This window comes from Sciurus carolinensis, chromosome 10 (genome assembly GCF_902686445.1).
Source record: "Sciurus carolinensis chromosome 10, mSciCar1.2, whole genome shotgun sequence".
NCBI lineage: Eukaryota > Metazoa > Chordata > Mammalia > Rodentia > Sciuridae > Sciurus > Sciurus carolinensis.
In genome coordinates, this window is record NC_062222.1 from 85,637,113 (window position 1) to 85,659,361 (window position 22,249).

Below are 22,249 nucleotides of genomic sequence, written 5' to 3' on the forward strand. Positions count from 1 at the left end.
ATCATGTATGAGTCACAGGAAATCTTCATTCATCATGAAGAGATGTCATAAAGTTAAAATTATAATTTTGAACAATACTAAAGAAAATATGGGACCTGTAAGTCAATTATGCTGTAATTTCATCTTGTTCTTTAAAATGTTTTTTCAAATAAAGTTAAACCAATGGTTAGAAAAAGGAATATACTATGTGCTTTGGGAGAGTGTTGGACAGTATTTCACAGATAAAAACAGAAAAAAGTGAATTGAAAACAGAAAAAAATAAGAAAAATGAGGATACTGGTTTTGACAAGATTTACAAAAACATTTTGGATCTCCATTTCATTTTTGAGTAAGGGACTTTATTGAACAAGGTAGAATTAGAATTATTCTTGTACAGAACATATGGGGGAAAGGATCAGAAACCACCTGTTAGGATAATCTTAAAACAATTCCAGGAAATATGTTCGTTTTTTTGTTTTTCCTCAGGAACTTTCTAAAGATTGAAGCGAGTTGTTCAGTAGTGTGATCAAATCACTAATGGAGAAAGACCTGGTGGAGCTCTACCACTGGTGTGAAAGTTTTATCTACCAGTCACAGTAGGTGATAATGAGAATCTGTCATCGACAGTGATACACAGCACATTCTATGGGGACCTCAATTTTACAATGTGATTTCATGTCATAAAGAAATATGTACAAAATGTGTTCATCAAAGAGATAGCTAAACATGTATACTATTAGAGAACTAATATGACTCTTAACAATTATTTTACAGAAAATCTAACCAGTATCAGACTCCTGAATTCCAATAAAGCTTAAACTCTTAACAATAAAGAATGATTTAGAGGTAGAATTTGCAACATTCTCATTAATTATATCTTATGAGGAATTACAAAACAAAGAAAAAGGTAAGCTAGGATTTTTCTCAATTACATCTAAAATGTTCCTCATATTTATACAGAAATAAAAGAGCAATGAACACACCATACTTCTCCACATAATCATCTCCACTGCATTGTTGTATATCACAAATATTCAATGCATCTGACTCTTGCACAAGTCTGATTAGTGATAAATGATTTTAAGTTATATCAGGACAATTTTTAAAAAGACTATACACTTCACTTTTTTAAATTAAAAAAGACTTCATTTTTAAAATTATTTTGTTTCCTTGTACACAAATGGGGTATAACTTGTTTCTCTGATTGTACAGGAAGTAGAGTCATACAATTTGTGTAATCATACATATATATAGGAAAATGCTGTTTGTATCATTGTTATTTGTTCCTATTCCCTACTCCCTCCCCACTCCTCTTTTTCCTCTATACAATCTATCCTTCCTCCATTCTTGCCTCCCTCCCACCCCCCTATTGTGTATCATCATCCGCTTATCAGAGAGATCATTCAACCTTTGGTTTTTTGGGATGGGCATATCTCACTTAGCATGATATTCTCCAACTCCATCCATTTACCTGCAAATGCCATAATTTTATTATTCATTATGGCTGAGTAGTATTCCATTGTGTATATATACCACAGTTTCTTTATCCATTCATCAATTGAGGGGCATCTAGGTTGGTTCCACAATCTAGCTAATATGAATTGAGCAGCTATGAACATTGATGTGGCTGCATCACTGTAGTATGCTGATTTTAAGTCCTTTAGGTATAGGCCAAGGAGTGGGATAGCTGGGTCAAATGGTGGTTCCATTCCAAGTTTGCTAAAGAGTCTCCACACTGCTTTCCAGAGTGGTCACATGAAATTCGACCCCAGCAATGTATGAGTGTACCTTTTCCCCAACATACTTGAAAACAGCTATTATTGCTTGTATTCTTGATAACAGCCATTCTAAATGGGGTGAGATAGAATCTTAGGGTAGTTTTGATTTGCATTTCTCTTATTACTAGAGATGTTGAACATTTTTCCATATATCTGTTGAGTGCTTGGAGATTCTCTTCTATGAAGTGTCTGCTCATTTTCTTAACCCATTTATTGATTGGGTTATTTGTATTCTTGGTGTAAAGTTTCTTTGAGTTCTTTATACATTCTAAAGATTAGTGCTCTATCTGAAGTATGGGTGGCAAAGATTTACTCCCACTCTGTAGGCTCTTTCTTTACATTGTTGATAGTTTCCTTTGCTGAGAAAAAGCATTTGTTTGAATCTATACCAATTATTGATTTCTGCTTTTATTTCTTGTGGTTTGGGAGTCATGTTAAGGAAGTCTGGTCCTAAGCTGGCATGATGAAGATTTGGACCTACTTTTTCTTCTATACAGTGCAGGGTCTCTGGTCTGATTCTGAGGTTTTTGATCCATTTTGAGATGAGTTTTGTGCAGGATGAGAGATAGAGGTTTAATTTCATTTTACTGCATATGCAATTCCAGTTTTGTCAGCACCATTTGTTGAACAGGCTATCTTTTCTCCATTGTATGTTTTTGGCTCCTTTATCTAGTATGAGGTAACTATTTTTGTGGGTTTGTCTCTGTGTCTTCTATTCTGTACCATTGGTCTGCCCATCTATTTTGGTGCTAATACCATGCTGTTTTTGTTACTATTGCTCTGTAGTATAATTTAATGTCTAGTATTGTGATATCTCCTGTTTCACTTTTTCTATTCAGAATTGTTTTGAATATTCGAGGTCTCTTTCTCTTGTTCTTTCAGATGCAGTTCATGATTGCTTTCTCTATTTCTATGAGGAATGTCATTGGGATTTTAATTGGAATTGTATTGAATCTATACAGTGCCTTTGGTAGAATGGCCATTTTGACAATGTTAGTTCTGCCTATCCAAGAACATGGGAGATCTTTCCAACTTCTAAGGTTTTTTTTTAATCTCTTTCTTTAGTGTTCTGTAGTTTTCATTGTAGAGGTCTTCCACCTCTTAGGTTAGATTGATTCCCAAGTGTTTTTTGCTTTTGTTTTTGTTTTTGTTTTTGTAGGCTATTGTGAATGGAGTGGTTTCTCTAATTTCTCTTTCAGAGGATTCATAACTTATGAATAAAAATGCATGAGATTTATGAGCATTGATTTTTTTTTCATTTTTTTTATTTATTTTTTTTATATTGTAAACAAATGGGATACATGTTGTTTCTCTATTTGTACATGGCGTAAGGCATACCATTTGTGTAATCATAAATTTACATAGGGTAATGTTTGATTCATTCTGTTATTTTTTTCCCTTCCCCCCCACCTCTCCCACCCCTCTTTTTCCTCTATACAGTCCTTCCTTCCTCCATTCTTGCCCCCCTCCCTAAACCTAACTCTAAACATAACACTAACTCTTCCCACCCCACATTATGTGTCCTCATCCACTTATTAGCGATATCATTCTTCCTTTGGTTTTTTGAGATTGGCTTATCTCACTTAGCATGATATTCTCCAATTTCATCCATTTGCCTGCAAATGCCACAATTTTATCATTCTTTATGGCTGAGTAATATTCCATTGTATATATATACCACAGTTTCTTTATCCATTCATCAATTGAAGGACATCTAGGTTGGTTCCACAATCTGGCTATTGTGAACTGAGCAGCTATGAACATTGATGTGGCTGTATCTCTGAAATATGCTGATTTTAAATCCTTTGGGTATAGGCCAAGGAGTGGGATAGCTGGGTCAAATGGTGGTTCCATTCCAAGTTTTCTAAGGAGTCTCCACACTGCTTTCCAGAGTGGCTGCACTAATTTGCAGTCCCACCAGCAATGTATGAGTGTACCTTTCTCCCCACATCCTCGCCAACACCTTTTGTTGCTTTTATTCTTGATAATCGCCATTCTAATTGGGGTGAGATGGAATCTTAGGGTGGTTTTGATTTGCATTTCTCTTATTACTAGAGATGTTGAACATTTTTCCATATGTTTGTTGATTACTTGTAGATCTTCTTCTGTGAAGTGTCTATTCATTTCCTTAGTCCATTTGTCGATTGGATTACTTGCATTCTTGGTGTTGAGTTTTTTGAGTTCTTTATAGATTCTGGAGACTAGCGCTCTATCTGAAGTATGATTGGCAAAGATTTTCTCCCACTCTGTAGGCTCTTTCTTCGCATTGCTGATAGTTTCCTTTGCTGAGAGAAAGCTTTTTAGTTTGAATCTATCCCAGTTATTAATTCTTGCTTTTATTTATTGTGCTATTGGAGTCCTGTTGAGGAAGTCTGGTCCTAAGCCGACATGTTGAAGCTCTGGACCTACTTTTTCTTCTATAAGATGCAAGGTCTCTGGTCTGATTCCGAGATCCTTAATCCATTTTGAGTTTATTTTCGTGCATGGTGAGAGATATGGGTTTAGTTTCATTCTGTTGCATATGGATTTCCAATTCTCCCAGCACCATTTGTTAAAGAGGCTATGTTTTCTCCATTGCATATTTTTGGCCCCTTTGTCTAGTATGAGAAAATTGTATTTATTTGGGTTTGTGTCCGTGTCCTCTATTCTGTACCATTGATCCACCTTTCTATTTTGGTACCAATACCATGCCGTTTTTGTTACTATTGCTTTGTAGTAGAGTTGAAGATCTGGTATTGCGATACCCCCTGCTTCACTCTTTCTGCCAAGGATTGCTTTAGCTCTTCTGGGTTTTTTATTCTTCCAGATGAATTTCATAATTTCTTGCTCTATTTCTGTAAGGTACATCATTGGGATTTTAATTGGAATTGCATTAAATCTGTATAGCACTTTTGGTAGTATGGCCATTTTGACAATATTAATTCTGCCTATCCAGGAACATGGGAGATCTTTCCATCTTCTAAGGTTTTCTTTAATTTCTTTCTTTAGTGTTCTGTAGTTCTCATTGTAGAGATCTTTCACCTCTTTTGTGAGATTGATTCCCAAGTATTTTATTTTTTTAGAAGCTATTGTGAATGGGGTAGTTTTCCTAATTTCTCTTTCTGAAGATTCATCGCTTATGTATAGAAATGCCTTAGATTTATGTGCATTGATCTTATATCCCGCTACTTTACTGAATTCACTAATGAGATCTAAAAGTTTTCTGGTGGAATTTCCTGGTTCCTCTAAGTATACAATCATATCATCAGCAAATAGGGATAGTTTGAGTTCTTCTTTTCCTATTCGTATCCCTTTAATTTCTTTGGTCTGTCTAATTGCTCTGGCTAGAGTTTCAAGGACGATATTGAAGAGAAGTGGTTAAAGAGGGCATCCCTGCCTTGTTCCAGTTTTTAGGGGGAATGCTTTCAGTTTTTCACCATTTAGAATGATATTAGCCATGGGCTTAGCGTAGATGGCCTTTACAATGTTAAGGAATGTTCCCACTATCCCTATTTTTTCTAGTGTTTTGAGCATGAAGGGATGCTGTATTTTATCAAATGCTTTTTCTGCATCTATTGAAATAATCATGTGATTCTTGACTTTAAGTCTATTGATATGGTGAATGACATTTATTGATTTCCTGATGTTGAACCAACCTTGCATCCCTGGGATGAAACCCACTTGATCATGGTGCACTATCTTTTTAATATGTTTTTGTATGCGATTTGCTAAAATTTTGTTGAGAATTTTTGCGTCGATGTTCATTAAGGATATTGGTCTGAAATTTTCTTTCCTCGATGTGTCTGTCTGGTTTAGGTATCAGGGTAATATTGGCTTCATAGAATGAGTTTGGGAGGGTTCCCTCCTCTTCTATTTTATGGAATACTTTGAGAAGTATTGGAATGAGCTCTTCTTTAAAAGTTTTGTAGAACTCGGCTGAGAACCCATCTGGTCCTGGACTTTTCTTTGTTGGTAGGCTTTTGATGACTTCTTCTATTTCATTACTTGAAATTGGTCTATTTAAATTGTGTATGTCCTCCTGGTTTAGTTTAGGCAATTCATATGTCTCTAGAAACCTGTTGATGTCTTCGAAATTTTCTATTTTGTTGGAGTATAGATTTTCAAAATAGCTTCTAATTATGTTTTGTATTTCAGTCGTGTCTGTTGTGATATTTCCTTGTTCATTCCGAATTTTAGTGATTTGGGTTTCTCTCGTCTTCTCTTTGTTAGTGTGACTAAAGGTTTATCAATTTTGTTTATTTTTTTCGAAGAACCAACTATTTATTTTGTCAATTTTTTGTATTGTTTCTTTTGTTTCAATTTCGTTGATTTCAGCTCTGAGTTTGACTATTTCCTGTCTTCTACTACTTTTGGTGTTGGTCTGTTCTTCTTTTTCTAGGGCTTTGAGCTGTAGTGTTAGGTCGTTTATTTTTTGAGTTTTACTTCTTTTATTAAATGCGCTCCATGAAATAAATCTTCCTCTAAGTACTGCTTTCATAGTGTCCCAGAGATTTTGATATGATGTTTCTTTGTTCTCGTTTACCTCTAAGAATTTTTTAATTTCCTTACTAATATCTTCTGTTATCCATTCATCATATAATAGCATATTGTTTAATCTCCAGGTGTTGGAGTAGTTTCTGTTTTTTACTCTTTCATTTATTTCTAACTTCAATCCATTATGATCTGATAGAATACAAGGTAGTGTCTCTATCTTCTTGTATTCGCTGACATTAGCTTAGTGGCATAATATATGGTCTATTTTAGAGAAGGATCCATGTGCTGCTGAGAAGAAAGTGTATTCGCTCTTGGTTGGATGGTATATTCTATAAATGTCTGTTAAGTCTAAATTATTGATTGTGTTATTGAGATCTATGGTTTCTTTGTTCAATTTTTGTTTGGAAGATCTGTCCAGTGGTGAAAGAGGTGTGTTAAAATCACCTAGTATTATTGTGTTATGGTCTATTTGGTTTCTAAAATTGAGAAGGATTTGTTTAACATACATGGATGAGCCACTGTTTGGGGCATAGATGTTTATGATTGTTATATCTTGCTGATTTATGCTTCCCTTAAGCAGTATGAAATGTCCTTCCTTATCCCTTCTGACTGACATTGGCTTGAAGTCCACATTATCTGAAATGAGGATGGATACTCCAGCTTTTTTGCTGAGTCCATGTGCATGGTATGTTTTTCCCCATCCTTTCACCTTTAATCTATGGGTATCTCTTTCTATGAGGTGAGTCTCTTGCAGGCAACATATTGTTGGATCTTTCTTTTTAATCCAATCCGCCAGTCTATGTCTTTTGATTGATGAATTCAGGCCATTAACATTCAGGGTTATTATTGAGATATGATTTGTATTCCCGGTCATTTAGTTCATATTTAAAATTTTATTTATTTATTTATTTATTTTTTGACACATCTTGGTTCCTCCTTTATTTGACAGTTCCTTTAGGATAATTCCTCCCTTTGCTGATTTGCTTCTTTGTTTTTTATTTTTTCCTCATGAAATATTTTGCCGAGAATGTTCTGTAATGCTGGCTTTCTTTTTGTAAATTCTTTTAGCTTTTGTTTATCATGGAAAGATTTTATTTCATCGTCAAATTTGAAGGTAAGCTTTGCTGGGTATAAGATTCTTGGTTGGCATCCATTTTCTTTCGGCGCTTGAAAAATGTTGTTCCAGGCCCTTCTAGCTTTTAGGGTCTGGATTGAAAAATCTGCTGATATCTGTATTGGTTTCCCCCTGAATGTAATTTGGTTCTTTTCTCTCACAGCCTTTAAAATAATGTCTTTATTTTGTATGTTAGGTATTTTCATTATAATGTGCCTTGGTGTGGGTCTGTTGTAATTTTGTGTATTTGGAGTCCTATAAGCCTCTTGGACTTGATTTTCCATTTCATTCTTCAGATTTGGGAAATTTTCTGATATTATTTCATTGAATAGATTGTTCATTCCTTTGGTTTGTTTCTCTAAGCCTTCCTCAATCCCAATAATTCTCAAATTTGGCCTTTTCATGATATCCCATAGTTCTTGCAGATTCTGTTCATGATTTTTTACCATCTTCTCTGTTTGTTCAACTTTGTTTTCGAGGTTAAATATTTTGTCTTCAATATCTGAGGTTCTGTCTTCCAGGTGTTCTATCCTATTGGTTATGCTTTCTATGGAGTTCTTAATTTGGTTTATTGTTTCCTTCATTTCAAGGATTTCTGTTTGGTTTTATTTCAGTATATCTAACTCTTTATTGAAATGATCTTTTGCTTCCTGAATTTGCTCTGTTAACTGTCGATTGGTGCGATCATTCAATGCCTGCATTTGCTCTTTCATCTCATCATTCAATGCCTGCATTTGCTCTTTCATCTCATCGTTTGCTTCCCTAATTATTTTAATTATGTACATTCTGAACTCCCTTTCTGTCATTTCTTCTGCCATGCTGTCGTTGGATTCTATTGATGTAACATCTAGATTTGTTTGGGGCATTTTCTTCCCTTGTTTTCTCATATTGTTCAGGAATCAGTGGGTCATTAAGATATTGCAGATTTCCTCTATCGACTTATAATATCCCTGAAGATTGCTAGTATATCCCCTCTTATTCTTCAGTAGCCTGAAGTCTTGGAGGAAGTTGATAATGCGGAGCTCTATGAAGAAGCTGCCTCTCTAGGGTGGTGAACCTCAGGTGGCGTATATTCCCTGCTAGTGGGCAGAGGTGTCTCCACTTGTTGACCAATGGTCATCCAACGGGGAACTAGGCTGCGGACTGAGGCAAGGACTATTTGTGCCTGTGACTCTGGTTTAACCATCCCTGTGGGAAAACCTCTCCCGGTAGGGAAGACTCATTCGGTGGGAACGTCTTTTTGGTCAGTTCCCCTCCTAGAGGTTCCCCTCAATCTACAGCTACTGCCTGGGCTGGGCTGTCTTCCTCTGCAACGTTCCCAGGGGCCCGGACCTACCTCCTGGGCCTGGGAGCCTCACCCTCTGCAGGCGAGTCTCCTTAGGCTGCCTCTCCCAGATAATCTGCCTGCAGTCCTGGAAACTTTGCTCCGCCCCTAGGCGTGTCTCTGTGCGGCTCTTCCAGCAAGAAGCCACCTAGCTCCTGGGACCCTACTCTGCACCTAATCGCCTGGCTATGTGGCCCCTCCTCTGAGCCGCCACCTGGAGCCCTGTACAATAGCTCCGATACCCAGAGACCCACCACACACCTCCTCCGCCGGACAGCAGCCCGGTTTCCCATGCAGTCACTAGGAGTCCAAGCAACTCACTTAGCGTCTCCTCCTCCCGCCAACCTCCTGTAGCCCTAGGCAGTCACTCCAAGCCCAAGTGACCCGCCCTGTTCCTCCTCCTCCCCCTCGGGGTAGCCCCCCGGGTGTTCAGGGGCAGTGGCTCCGAGACCAAGTGACCCCCGCGCTCCTCCTCCAGGCAGGCCACCGGTGTTCAGGAGCGGTCGCTTTGAGTGCAATCAACTCACCACTTGCCTCCTCCTCTGGCAACCGCCTGAGGCTCTGATGCAGTCACTCCTAGACCAAGCGACCCACCGCACTTCTCCTCTTCCTCCGGGCAACCCCCCGGTGTTCAGGAGCGCTCGCTCTGAGTCCAAACATCTCGCCACGCAGCTCCTCCTCTGGCAACCGCCTGTGGCTCTGATGCAGTCACTCCTAGACCAAGCGACCCGCCGCGCTTCTCCTCTTCCTCCGGGCAACCCCCCGGTGTTCAGAAGCAATTACTCTGAGTCTAAACAGCTCACCACGCAGCTCCTCCTCAGGCAGCCGCCCGGAGCCCCAGTGGTTGCTCCAAGTCCAAGCGCTGTGCTGAGCCGCCTCCTCTACGATGATCGCAGTTGTCCGTGTTTACCGCTCCAGCGGGGGGAGGGGCGTCTCGCCGAGCAACTCCACTTCACAAATTCACTGCCTTCCGGGGCTACCGCCCCATCCGGGACACCTCCCCAACGGGAGAGACTCACCCAGCGGCTTTGAGTTGGTCCCAAGTCTCTCACTATCTCCTCTTTTGAATCCTGCGTCCTGCAGCAACGTGAAATGCAGCCGCCCTCTAGGCCGCCATCTTGAAACTCGAGCATTGATTTTTATATTCTGCTACTTTACTGAATTCATTTATGAGTTCTAGAAGTTTTCTGATGGAATTTTTCAGTTCCTCCAAATATAGGATCATGTCATTGGCAAATATTGATAGTTTGAATTCTTATTTTCCTATTTGTATTCATTTAATTTTGTTCGTCTGTCTAATTGCTCTGGCTAGAGTTTCAAGGACAATGGTGAATAGAGGTGGTGAAAGAGGGCATCCCTGCCTTGTTCCAGTTTTTAGGGGGAAAACTTTCAGTATTTCTCCATTTAGAATGATGTTGACCATGGGCTTAGCAGAGATAGCCTTTAACATGTTGAGGAAGGTTCCTACTAACCCTATTTTTCCTAGTGTTTTGAGCATGAAGGGGTGCTGTATTTTATCAAATGCTTTTTCTGCATCTGTTGAAATAATCATGTGATTTCTTAACTTTAAGTCTACTGATGTGGTAAATTACATTTATTGATTTCTGGATGTTGAACCAACCTTGCATTCCTGGGATGAAACACACTGGATCATGGTGCAGTATAGTTTTAATATGTTTTTGTATGTAATTTGCTAAAATTTTGTTAAGAATTTTTGCATCTATATTCATTAAGGATATTGGTCTGAAATTTTCTTTCCTTGATGTGTCTTTGTCTGCTTTTGGTATCAAGGTGATATTAGCTTTATAAAATGAGTTTGGAAGGGTCCACTCCACTTCTATTTCATGGAATACTTTGAGGAGTATTGGAATGAGCTCTTCTTTGAAAGTCTTGTAGAACTCGACTGAGAAGCCATCTGGTCCTGGACTTTTCTTTGTTGGTAGGCTTTTAGTGACTTTGTCTATTTCATTACTTGAAATTGATCTATTTAAATTGTGTATGTCCTTCCTGATTCAAGTTTGGGTGGATCATATGTCTCTAGAAACCTGTTGATGTCTTCCAATTTTTCTATTTTGTTGGAGTATAGATTTTCAAAATAGCATCTAATTATGTTTTGTATTTCAACAGTGTCTGTCATGATATTTCCTCTTTCATCCCTAATTTTAGTCATTTGAGTTTTCTCTTTCCTTCTCTTTGTTAGTGTGGCTAAGGGTTTATTAATTTTGTTTACTTTTTCAAAGAATCAACTTTTTTTGTCAATTTTTTTGATTATTTCTTTTGTTTCAATTTCATTGATTTTAGCTCTGATTTTAGCTATTTCCTGTTTTCTACTACTTTCAGTGTTGAACTATTCTTCTTTTTCTAGGGTTTGAGCTGTTAAGTTAGGTCTTTTATTTGGTGATTTTTCCTTCTTTTATTGAATGCATTCCATGCAATGAATTTTCTTCTTAGTACTGCTTTCATAGTGTCCCAGAGATTTTGACATGTTGTATCTTTGTTTTCATTTACCTTTAGACATTTTTTTTTTATTTCCCACCTCAAGTATTCTGTCATCCATGCATCATTCAGTAGCATATTATTTAATCTCCAGGTGTTGGAGTAGTTTGTGTTTTTATTTTTTCATTGATTTCTAATTTCATTCCATTATGACCTGATAGAATACAAGGTAGTATCTCTATCTTTTTGTATTTGCTAAGAGTAGTTTTGTGGCATAACATATGATATATTTTAGAGAAGGATCCATGTGCTTCTGAGAAGAAAGTATATTTGCTCATTGATGGATGAAATGTTCTACATATGTCTGTTAAGTCTAAATTATCAATTGTATTATTGAGATCTATGGCTGTTTTCAATTTTTGCTTGGAAAATCTGTCCAATTGTGAGAGAGGTGTGTGTTAAAGTCACCTAGTACTATTGTTTTGTGGTCTATTTGGTTCCTGGAATTGAGAGGAATTTGTTTGACGTACATGAATGAGCCATTGTTCAGGGCATAAATATTTATGATTGTTATGTGTTGCTGATTTATGGTTCCCTTAAGCAGTATGAAATGTCCTTCTTTATCCCTTCTAATTTTGGCTTGAGGTCTGCTTTATATAATATGAGGATGGATATCCCTGCTTTTTTACTGAGTCCATGTGCATGGTATGTTTTTTCCCATCCTTTCACCTTAGTCTGTTGATTTCTTTTTCTGTAAGATGAGTTTCTTGAAGGCATATTGTTAGGTCTTTCTTTTTAATCCAATCTGCCAGTCTATGTCTTTTGATTGATGACTTTAGGCCATTAACATTCAGGGTTATTATTGAGATATGATTTGTATCCCGGTCATTTTGGTTTATTTTGGTTTATAACTTGACTTGGTTTCCCTTTTATTTTGCTACTTCTTTAGGGTATTTCCTCCCTATGCTGATTTGCATCATTTTTTTTCATTTCTTCCTCATGGAATATTTTGCTGAGAATGTTCTGCAGTTCTGGCTTTCTATTTCTAAATTCTTTTAGCTCTTGTTTATCATGGGAGGATTTTATTTCATCATCAAATCTGAAGGTAAGTTTTACTGGATATAAGATTCTTGGTTGGCATCCATTTTCCTTCAGAGCTTGAAAAATGCTGTTCCAGGCCCTTCTAGTTTTTAGGGTCTGGGTTGAGAAATCTGCTGATATCTGTAATGGTTTCCCCTGAATATAATTTGATTTTTTTCTCTCACAGCCTTTAAAATTCTATCTTTATTTTGTATACTTTCATTATAATGTGACTTGGTGTGGATCTGTTTTAATTTTGTACTTTTGGTGTCCTGTAGCCTCTTGTATTTGATTTTCCATTCCTTTCTTTAGGTTTGGGAAATTTTCTGATATTATTTCATTGAATTTGTTGTTCATTTCTTTGGTTTGTATCTCTGTGCCTTCCTCAATGCCAATAATTCTTAAATTTGTTCTTTTCATGATATCCCATAATTCTTGGCATTTCTGTTCATGATTTCTTACCATCTTCTCTGTTTGGTCAACTTTGTTTTCAAGATTAAATATTTTGTCTTCAGTGTCTGAGAGTCTGTCTTCCAGGTGTTCTAGCCTATTGGTTATGCTTTCTATGAAGTTTCTAATTTGGTTTATTGTTTTCTTCATTTCAAGTTTTTCTGTTTAATTTTTTTTTCTTTTATCAGAATCTATATATCTTTATTGAAATGATCTTTTGCTTCCTGCATTTTACTCTTTTAACCGTTAATTGGTGCAATCATTCAATGCCTGAATTTGCTCTCTTATCTCATTGTTTGCTTCTCTGATCATTTAATTATGTACATTCTGAACACCCTTTCTGACATTTCTTCTGCCATGCTGTCATAGGATTTTATTGATGTAGCATCTAGATTTGTTTGTGACACTTTCTTCCCTTGTTTTCTCATATTGTTCATATATCTTCCCCTCTAGAAGTGCAAATCTGAGGTATTGCAATTTTCCCCCTATAGACTTATAGTGTCCCTGCAGGTTCCAATACCTCACCTTGAAGTGAGAGATCAATATTAGCAGCACACCATACAAATAATATGCATCCTTAACTCAAAGAGTCCCTTTTAAGATATTAACCATAATATCACTTAATAAACAGAGATTATGAATTCAATTATTATCTACAGCTTAGCCAATAGGTTTGGAATAAAGACCACAATTTACCATAATTTGTAAAGGTGGATCAAGGATGGGGAGGGGTGTAGGGTATAACAGTTAATGAGATAAGAAGTGCATCTATAGAGGTACTATGTCATAGGAGGAGTGAAAGTGGAATTAAAATAAATTGGTTGTTAATATGCGAAAAGGGAGAAAGAATCTCCAAGGAGACAGATAGATAAGAGAAAAATAGAGAGGATGAGAAAAATATCAATAAAAGTAAAGAGAAATAGAAATAATAATAGGTATAATAGGAATAATCACAATATTACTACTAATAAAAAAATCTACAATAAAACTATACATTACAAACTTCTGTGTCTTCAGTAGCCTGATATCTGGGAGGAACTTGATAATGCAGTGACCCAAGAAGGTTGCTGCCCTTCTAGGGATGGTGGCCTCCAGGTGGGGTACAATCCTTGCTAGTGGGCAGAGGCACTTCCACGTGTTGACAGATGGTCAACCACAACACAGGCACTAAACCGTGGGCTGGGGCTGGGCCGCCTGGGCCTGGTTATTTAGGTAAGGACTGCAGGGCATGGAAGTCTTGCACAGTGGTGCTGGGCTGGGCCTGGGTCTCTGGGCCTGCCTCCCTAGAGCAAAATTCTCGCCTGGCAGCACTGGACTGGACCTCATACTCCACTTTTCCAAAAAAAATATTTGGCACATGATCTGCAATGACTATGTTTGAAATTTGACAATCACAATTTTGACTCTGGTGATGGTACAGACATCATCATCACAATCACAGTTATTTACCACAGCACAGAATAGGCATCACCACAGCTTCAGCAGGAGGGAATTCTTCAGAGAGCCAAATATGTGTCTGGGAAGCCAGGATAGTGTTCTCTATGGACCAAGTCAAGAGGACAGGAACAAATATGGACAGTTTTGTTTGTTGAGTTGTAGACACATAATGAAGGAAACTAGATTTAAAATTTCATTGAGGAAGGAGTCATGAACCAGTCCAATTTACAGGATAAGGTAACACAAAGGGATGTGTTTTAACTTTCCATTGTAACAAAATTTACCTATAATCTCTTAACCTCATTTCTGATCAGTGATGAACTACGTAAGGTTATTCTTGGCACAATACGTCTCACCTTGTTGAATTCATAGGATCATCTACATCAGTACAGAAAGAATGGAAATTTACTACACAGAGCTTTGTGAGTATGCCTTGCTGAATCTTTTTGCTAGGAGTAGCAGATGAGAATTCTAATATCCTTTCTAGGCTGGGAAGCCAAGTCAGGAGTCAGACTTCACCTTTAATATCTTCGGATTTGGGTAAATTCCTTTCTTCTTGAAGTCCTGCAGATAGTTTAAGTTTTCTGTAACTGATATGAAATAGCTTGTGTATCTATGGTTATTTTGTCATATAACAATTTCTTGTGTTTATCAATAAAACTAAGTGCACTAAGTTAAAGTCCCACGTCAAAATTACACAAATAGATAGTTTCATTCTTTACTTATTCAATGGTTAATTTTCATTTGAAATGGGGTAGATATCTAATTAATATATATGACATAACAGTATATATCAAGTTACTAAGTTAAGACAAAGATATTCAAACATACTTTTTTGAAATATATACTATGATACCAGTGAAACTAGATATCATCTCAAGGTATTTCCTTGTTAACCCTATGTTACTGGTTAATATATACTGAATAAAAATATAAACTCATAAAAACTTAATACTTATTGTTCAGAAATACAGATTTGTTTTCATTAAGTTGATGTCAAAGTAATTTTTTTTTTAACCAAAGATTTATTCAAGTCATGTGAACATGAAAACTGTTTGGGTCCTTCTTTTTTTCTCTATATTCTAGAGGTTTGGTTAGATGTAGTTTCTACGTGTGCTGATTTAATTCTAAGTCAATGTCAATAAGAAATCTGCTAAGGAATTTTATAAATAAAGACTACCACCTTTATCTTTAAAATACAGATAAAACACATATTTACTTACATAAATAAATATACTGCGTAAACATGAACAGACACCCATCACAGAACGTATGGCCAGCATTCTAAAATTTTAACCATAAATCAGGCAACAAAATCCAATGATTCAACTATGATTTTAATAAAATTGCAACAATTTGAAATGACCTGCACAATATGGAATAAAGCTTATTTGAAATAATGTTTGTGAAGAATGCTTATAATATTTCTTTTCTCTTCACATAGAAGGCCTATCTTATGGAGACTGAATAGGCTGAGGAGATAGATATCTTATGGTGCTCTAAATGTCTTCTAAGTATACCTGAGTGGACAACATATTCATTTTATTTCTTTTTTTCTCTCCTTTTAATTTGCTCTAATTAGTTATACATGCCATTAGAATGCATTTTTACACATCCTGCATAAATGCAGTATAACTTATTTTTCACACTGATCACACATGTGCATAGCACAGTAATGTCTGATTCATTCTACTTTTCTTTGTATGTTCACATCCTCTCCCTTGCCATCACTCCCCATTACCTAATCCAAAGTACCTCCAGTTTTTTCCTAATACCCACTGTCTATTGTAAATTACCATCCAAATGCCAGAGAAAACATTGGGCCTTTGGTTTTTGGGATTTTTTTATTTCACTTAGCATGATGTTCTCCAGTTCCATCCATTTACCAGCAAATGTCATAACTTTATTTTTTCTTTAAAACTGAGTAATACTCCATTGTGTATATATGCCACTTTTTCTTTATCCATTCATCTGTTGAAGGGCATCTATGTTAATTCCATACTTTGACTATTGTGAATTGAGCAGCTATGAACATTGATGTGACTGTATCTGTAGTATGCTGATTTTAAGTCCTTTGGATATAAACCCAGGAGTGGGATAGCTGGGTCAAATGGTGGTTCCATTCCAAGTTTTCTGAGGAATCTCCATACTGCTTTTTATAATGGTTGCAACAATTTGCAGTACCACCAGCAAGCAACATATGAGTGTACCATTTTCCCCACATCCTTGTCAACATGTATTGCTGCTTATATTCTTGATAATTGACATTCTTACTGGAGTGAGATAAAATAATTTTATTTCCAATAAGTATTTTTCCCATTCAATCTCCAGGAATTACCTGTAGGAGATCCTGAATCTCTTGAAAGCTCTCACTTTAGTCAAAAAAACAAGTGACTGGAGGAACCTGGAAGCTGAAGATGGAATTGGAAAGGGTGGCTGTGGGGGAAAGAACTAGTAGGGCCTTGAGAGGGGGCAGATCAAGGAATGTGAAGGAGCTGAGGAGAACTAGGAGGGTGGTAAAAAAGAGCAAGAGGAGGGAGTGGTGATGGCAAGGAAGAGGTCTCAGGGAAGTCAGTTTGGGTGATCTTAAGTTTTAAAGAGGAACCTGCACACGCATGACCACAGAAGAAATATTCCCAAAAGTGAAGTCTTGGAAGCAAAGCAAGTATCCAAGAAAGATTTACAGATAAACTGTCTCTCATATACACATATCTTGTATAACTAACATTCCTGTGACATTACTTACCCTATAAAACTTAGGAAATAGTGGCACTGTGCCACAACACAGATGATCCTTAATTATATTATACTGTTTAAAATATCCACTAAAAAGACAAAAATTTCCATGGATATTAGGTATCTAGATTTCTAAAATTCAGAGAAACAAAATAGAAGTATGATAATCAAGGATCAGAGCCAGGAGAAAAGAGAATTGTGTTCAATTTATACAATTTCTTGGTTTGCAAAGGAAGTAGTGTTTTGGAATTTTTGACATTAAGATTTAAATACATGTAGCACACTGAACTATGTACCTCAAAAAGAGTTAAAATTATATTTTTGTTTTGTGTATTTGAACTTAAAGAGTCCCTATTCTAGTATGTCCACAAAATATTGATTTTCCTCCTATGTGGTTGAACCAATCATTAAAGTAGTCTTTGCTCTGCTGTGGATTTGTAATGGAGTAAAAATTCTTTCCCTCACAGGAAATGGAAGACTTTGTCCAGAGCTCGGGAGAGAATGGTGTTGTTGTGTTTTCTCTGGGGTCCCTGGTTGGTACCTTGAATGAAGAAAGAGCCAATGTGATTGCATCAGCCCTTGCCCAGATTCCACAAAAGGTTAGATAAGGTGACTGAGTGGTACAGAACTATGGAAAGGGTCTGTTGAACTCTGTAATGGGACTGATAAGAGAAATTTTCTTGCAAGGGGTAAAATCTTGATATCTTTAATTTGTCTCAGCATTCACTTTTAAAACCAAATATACATGGTAGCTGCTAAAATAGTGCAGAGGGTATTTCTGACACACACACAAAAAAACTTCAACATTAACACTGCTAAGAAAGAAATATATTTAACAGGTTCAGTGTTAATTTGATATTATATTGGTATGACAGATACACAGAAGTCACCAAATTCTGCCCTGCCATGTCCTCTTTTTCCATGCAGGACCCATGAGGACAATGTAGATATTAATGAAGTTAAATTTTAATGAGCACCAGCATGATGACTCTAAGTAGGTGTTGAAAAGTTAAATTGCATCACATATTGTCATCTTCTCACATAATCTTGCCCTCCATTTTTCTCCTAAATGATGAAAGGGGCTTATTTGTTGTCCTGTGCTGGTGCTATTCGGAGAAGGAAAGTCAGGGTAAATAACAAACCAACTAGACTTAAAGAAAGAAAAATATCAACCTGCCTTAGTGACTGGCCCAGCTGATTTCTCAAGATTGAAGATGTCTCAGTCAGGTTGGATACAGGAAGCAGCCCTTACCATGGACTCTCTGCCTTAGAAAAATGTGATCTCACAAGAGCAAACACTAATAAAATAATTTATTTTAAGAAGGGATTTCTGAGCAAACTTCCAATCATATCACTCAAAAGGAAAAAAAAGTGTGATATTATATTTAAAGGTTTAGAAAAATTGTAAAATATAGGTTCATAGAGATAATAAAAGTGGGAGGTCATTAGAAAGTTTTATGTAGATTATTGTCCTAGAATTATAATAACTATCAATATTTAAATACATTTCACAGTGATAAACCATTTACTTGGCAACCATGAACTCTGAACGTTGCATACCAAACATTGCTAAATATAAAAATACTTACAGGAAAAGAATATTCCATATTTAAATCAACATTTCACTTGTTCACATTATTACCTCTTGTTCTCATTTCTTGTTTCATTATCTCTCATATGAGAAGCATTTAGCTATGCAATTTCTTAATCTCTTTTGAATTTTAATGTGCTTTATTCTGAATTGTCTCAAGGAATAAGAGGTCTGATTTACCCTAACAGGTTCTATGGAGATTTGATGGCAAGAAACCAGATACCTTAGGACCCAACACTCGACTGTTTAAGTGGATTCCCCAACGTGACCTCCTTGGTAAGACTTGGGGAATGAATCATGAAATATGAAGAAAAGTTATTCAGAAAGATAATAGTTGTGTAGTACATAGATGTATTGAAAATTAATGAAACCCTAATTACCTATGTTCTTTATATTTACTCTCTTTAAAAAGGAATAGAGAACAACTGTTTGCATTTTATTACACATGGCATAATATATTATCAGTATTTCAGTTGTAATTACCTCTCATAGAGAATTTTTACTCGCTTTCTGCATTGTCTGTCTCCTATTTCTGTAACTTTGCACCTATTTTTTGACCTACTACAGAATTATTTTAGATAACAACAACAAAAAAATGATCTCTTTCCAATTTGACAATGCTCTCTGCCTTTTCTATGACCAAAACAAAACAAAATCTTCATCATGAAGTGTACTGCATTTCATGATGAGGTGCAGGTCAGTCCCACTTCTGACTCCAGAACCACAGCTACCCTACTCCCTGCTGCATTGGTCAGTGCATAGCAGACTCAGGGATGTCACTCTTCCATTGAGTACAAATTCCCATACTTCCCCTCCTACGAGTACACATGCAATTGCTACTGTCCATAATGTGCTCTTTCTTTTGTCCACATGGTAACCTTTCTTCATCGTTCAATTTCAAGTCACATTCTTCCATGTAGTCTTCACTTATCTCTCCAATGGACTTTGGTGCTTCTTGCTCTGAATTTCAGTGCAGTATTATGGTTATCATAATTGCTATCTAGAAAATAATTTATCTTCAGTGGCTCATATTGTGCATTTTTTATCTTATTTCTGACATAATTGATAGTTGGCCTTAATTTGATCTAATCCTAGGTCATCCAAAAACCAAAGCTTTCATAACTCATGGTGGAACCAATGGCATCTATGAGGCCATCTATCATGGCATCCCTATGGTTGGCATTCCTTTATTTGCGGATCAATATGATAGTATTTCTCACATGAAGATCAAGGGAGCAGCTGTTAGATTGGATTTTAACACAATGTCAAGTACTGATTTGCTTAAAGCATTGAATACAGTCATAAAAGAACCTTCGTGAGTATAACAATTTTTTTAAATTTAAGGGTTTGTATAGATTCCCTTGACAATGAAAATAGATTTTCTCCTACTTTTAGTCCAATTTCAAACATTAAAATGATTTAGACAACGTGACATATACTTTTACTAAATCAGTTCTCTTAAAACTGAAAATCAACCTGATAAATTGCATGACTAGTTGTTCTTTATCAGTGTGATGCTAAAAAACATTTTCTGTGTAGCTAAATGTAAACAAATTTTTTGAGTAATATGAAAGAATACTGAGAAAAGATAAATGAATTTGAAGAAATATCAAATATTTCAAAACCTCAAATTTCTGAAATTATTAATCTTTTTATATATTGTGCACATTATTATACATAGTGGGAAAATTTGATACAAGGATAAAATATGTAATGGCTAAATAAGTTAATTTACATTTCTGTCTTTTCAATTCTTATAATTTGTATTGTAACAAACCTTACAGCTCCTCTTTTCTGCTTCTTCATAAGATGCATAAGAAGAGTTGTACCCTATAGTCACCTGACTGAGCACAGAACAGTTGTACTTATTCCTGCTATCTACTGCAGTTTGCTACCTATTGTCCAACATCTCTATTCCCACTCCCTCCTACCTTGTCTAGCTTTGCTTAGCACAATTCTGAACCTACTTCCTTGAAATCAACTTTGGTAGATTCTTCGCATGAAGGAGAACACACAATGCTTTTCTCCTGGGTCCTAGTTTATATTATTTAACACGATGTTCAGCATCCTCACTCCTGCAAAGACAGGATTTTATTCTGTTTTTATGGCTGAATAATAATTCCCTGGAAATATATTTCACTTTTTTATCGATCATCTAAAAAGAAACAAGACACTTGATTTCATATTTTGGGTGATATTGAGAGGGCTACAATAACAGGTAGGTTTGTGAGGGTGCAGGTATCATTTTGATATCATGATGGCTTTTTCCTTAAATTTATACCTGCTGGTGGAAACTTTGAGTTCCAGGAGAGTTGCATTTTCAGCTTTCTGAGGAAACTCCATGCTCTTTTCCACAATAGTTGTGTTAATTCACATTCTGACAGTCATCTGTAGGAATTCCTCTTCCTCTGCACCCTCACCAACATTTTTCATTCTTTGTCTTTGTGACTATAGCCCTTCTTACTAGGGTTAGATTATCTCTTGTGGATGTTCTCATTTGCATTTCCTTCAGGATAAGTGATGGGGATGAACTTTTCTTATACTTGTTGCCCAGTTCTGTTTCTTGAGAAATGAATATACAGATCATTTATTCCTTTTCAAGCAATGATTTTTTTTTCCTCTTGAGATTATAGAATTCCTCATGTATTCTGGATATTATTCATAGATAAACAGTTTACAAGTATTGTCTTTCCAGTCTCAAAGTTTTATCATTACAATGTTCATTCTTAATTTGTCATGCAAAAACTTCTTAGTTTGATGGAAAAATTTATTTTTCTTTTTGTTATCTCTATTGATTCCATCAACTATTTTAACTTTGCCACATATATAATTTTTTCTGAGAATTTTTTTTAATCATACATGATTATGGATATTGTAAGAGATACAAAGAACTACAATAATATGTCATCACAAATATAATAATAAAATGATAAATATTAACTCAACAGATTATTTAAGACAGTTTCCATGGCATAAATTTTATGTGTTTAAATTGTGAAAATCAAGTATTTTAAGTATTTTCACATAGTGAAAAATGCCTCATCAAAAGAATATTTAATTAAAATTTGTCATGGAATAGAAACCTCATATAGGTTATCATAAATTTCCCTTACCCTTACCTCTGCACAACCACTAATCTAATTCCTGTCTCTAGATAAAACTTCTATGGGCATTTTATGCAAATAGAATCATACAATTTTTAGTAGACTGAAATTGAATTGTTTTACTTAGCATGATGTTTTCTATTTTGTCCACATTAACCATATATAAATACATGATTTCTGCTCATTGCTGAATATTTTTTATGGATACATTTTACTTATCTAATCATTGCATCACAGACATTTGGTTGTTTTTAATTTTGACAGTTATGAACTAGCATATGAAATATTAATGACATTCTTATACATTAAATATATTTGTATATTACATAATGTATATTGTATGATCATATATTTTCATTTCTTCTCTATAGGGTTTAGGGGTGGAATTACTGCTTCACATATAAACTCCATGTCAATGACTAAATCCCAATCAGTATTCCAAGCTAGTGGCAACATTTTACATTCCCACTAGCAAAATAGGAAGGTTCCCATTTCTTGATATCTTTGCCTGAAACTTGCTATCATCTGTGTTTCTGATTATAGCCATGCTAGTGGCTATGAAGTGATATTCCTTGGGATCTTGATTTGCATTTATCTTATGATTAAAGATGATGAGCGTATTTTATTGTGCTTATGTGGTATACATATTTATTCTTTGGAGAAATGTCTACTGCAACTCTTAAACTCATTGATAAATAGGTTATCTGTCTTCTAATGTTTGCATTGCAACAATTCTCTATGTATTAT

General features: G+C 35.8%; 1 protein-coding gene across 4 annotated transcripts in view; it reads left to right on the forward strand.

The window, feature by feature from the left end:
* Positions 1-22,249, forward strand: part of LOC124994603 (UDP-glucuronosyltransferase 2B20-like) — a 41,145-nt gene that overhangs the window by 15,828 nt on the left and 3,068 nt on the right. For all 4 annotated transcript variants that reach the window (XM_047566716.1, XM_047566713.1, XM_047566714.1 and 1 more), the window contains exons 3-5: positions 17,275-17,406; positions 18,587-18,674; positions 19,494-19,713. In XM_047566716.1, the coding sequence (XP_047422672.1) occupies positions 17,275-17,406; positions 18,587-18,674; positions 19,494-19,713 (440 nt within the window). The remainder of the gene's footprint in view (positions 1-17,274; positions 17,407-18,586; positions 18,675-19,493; positions 19,714-22,249) is intronic.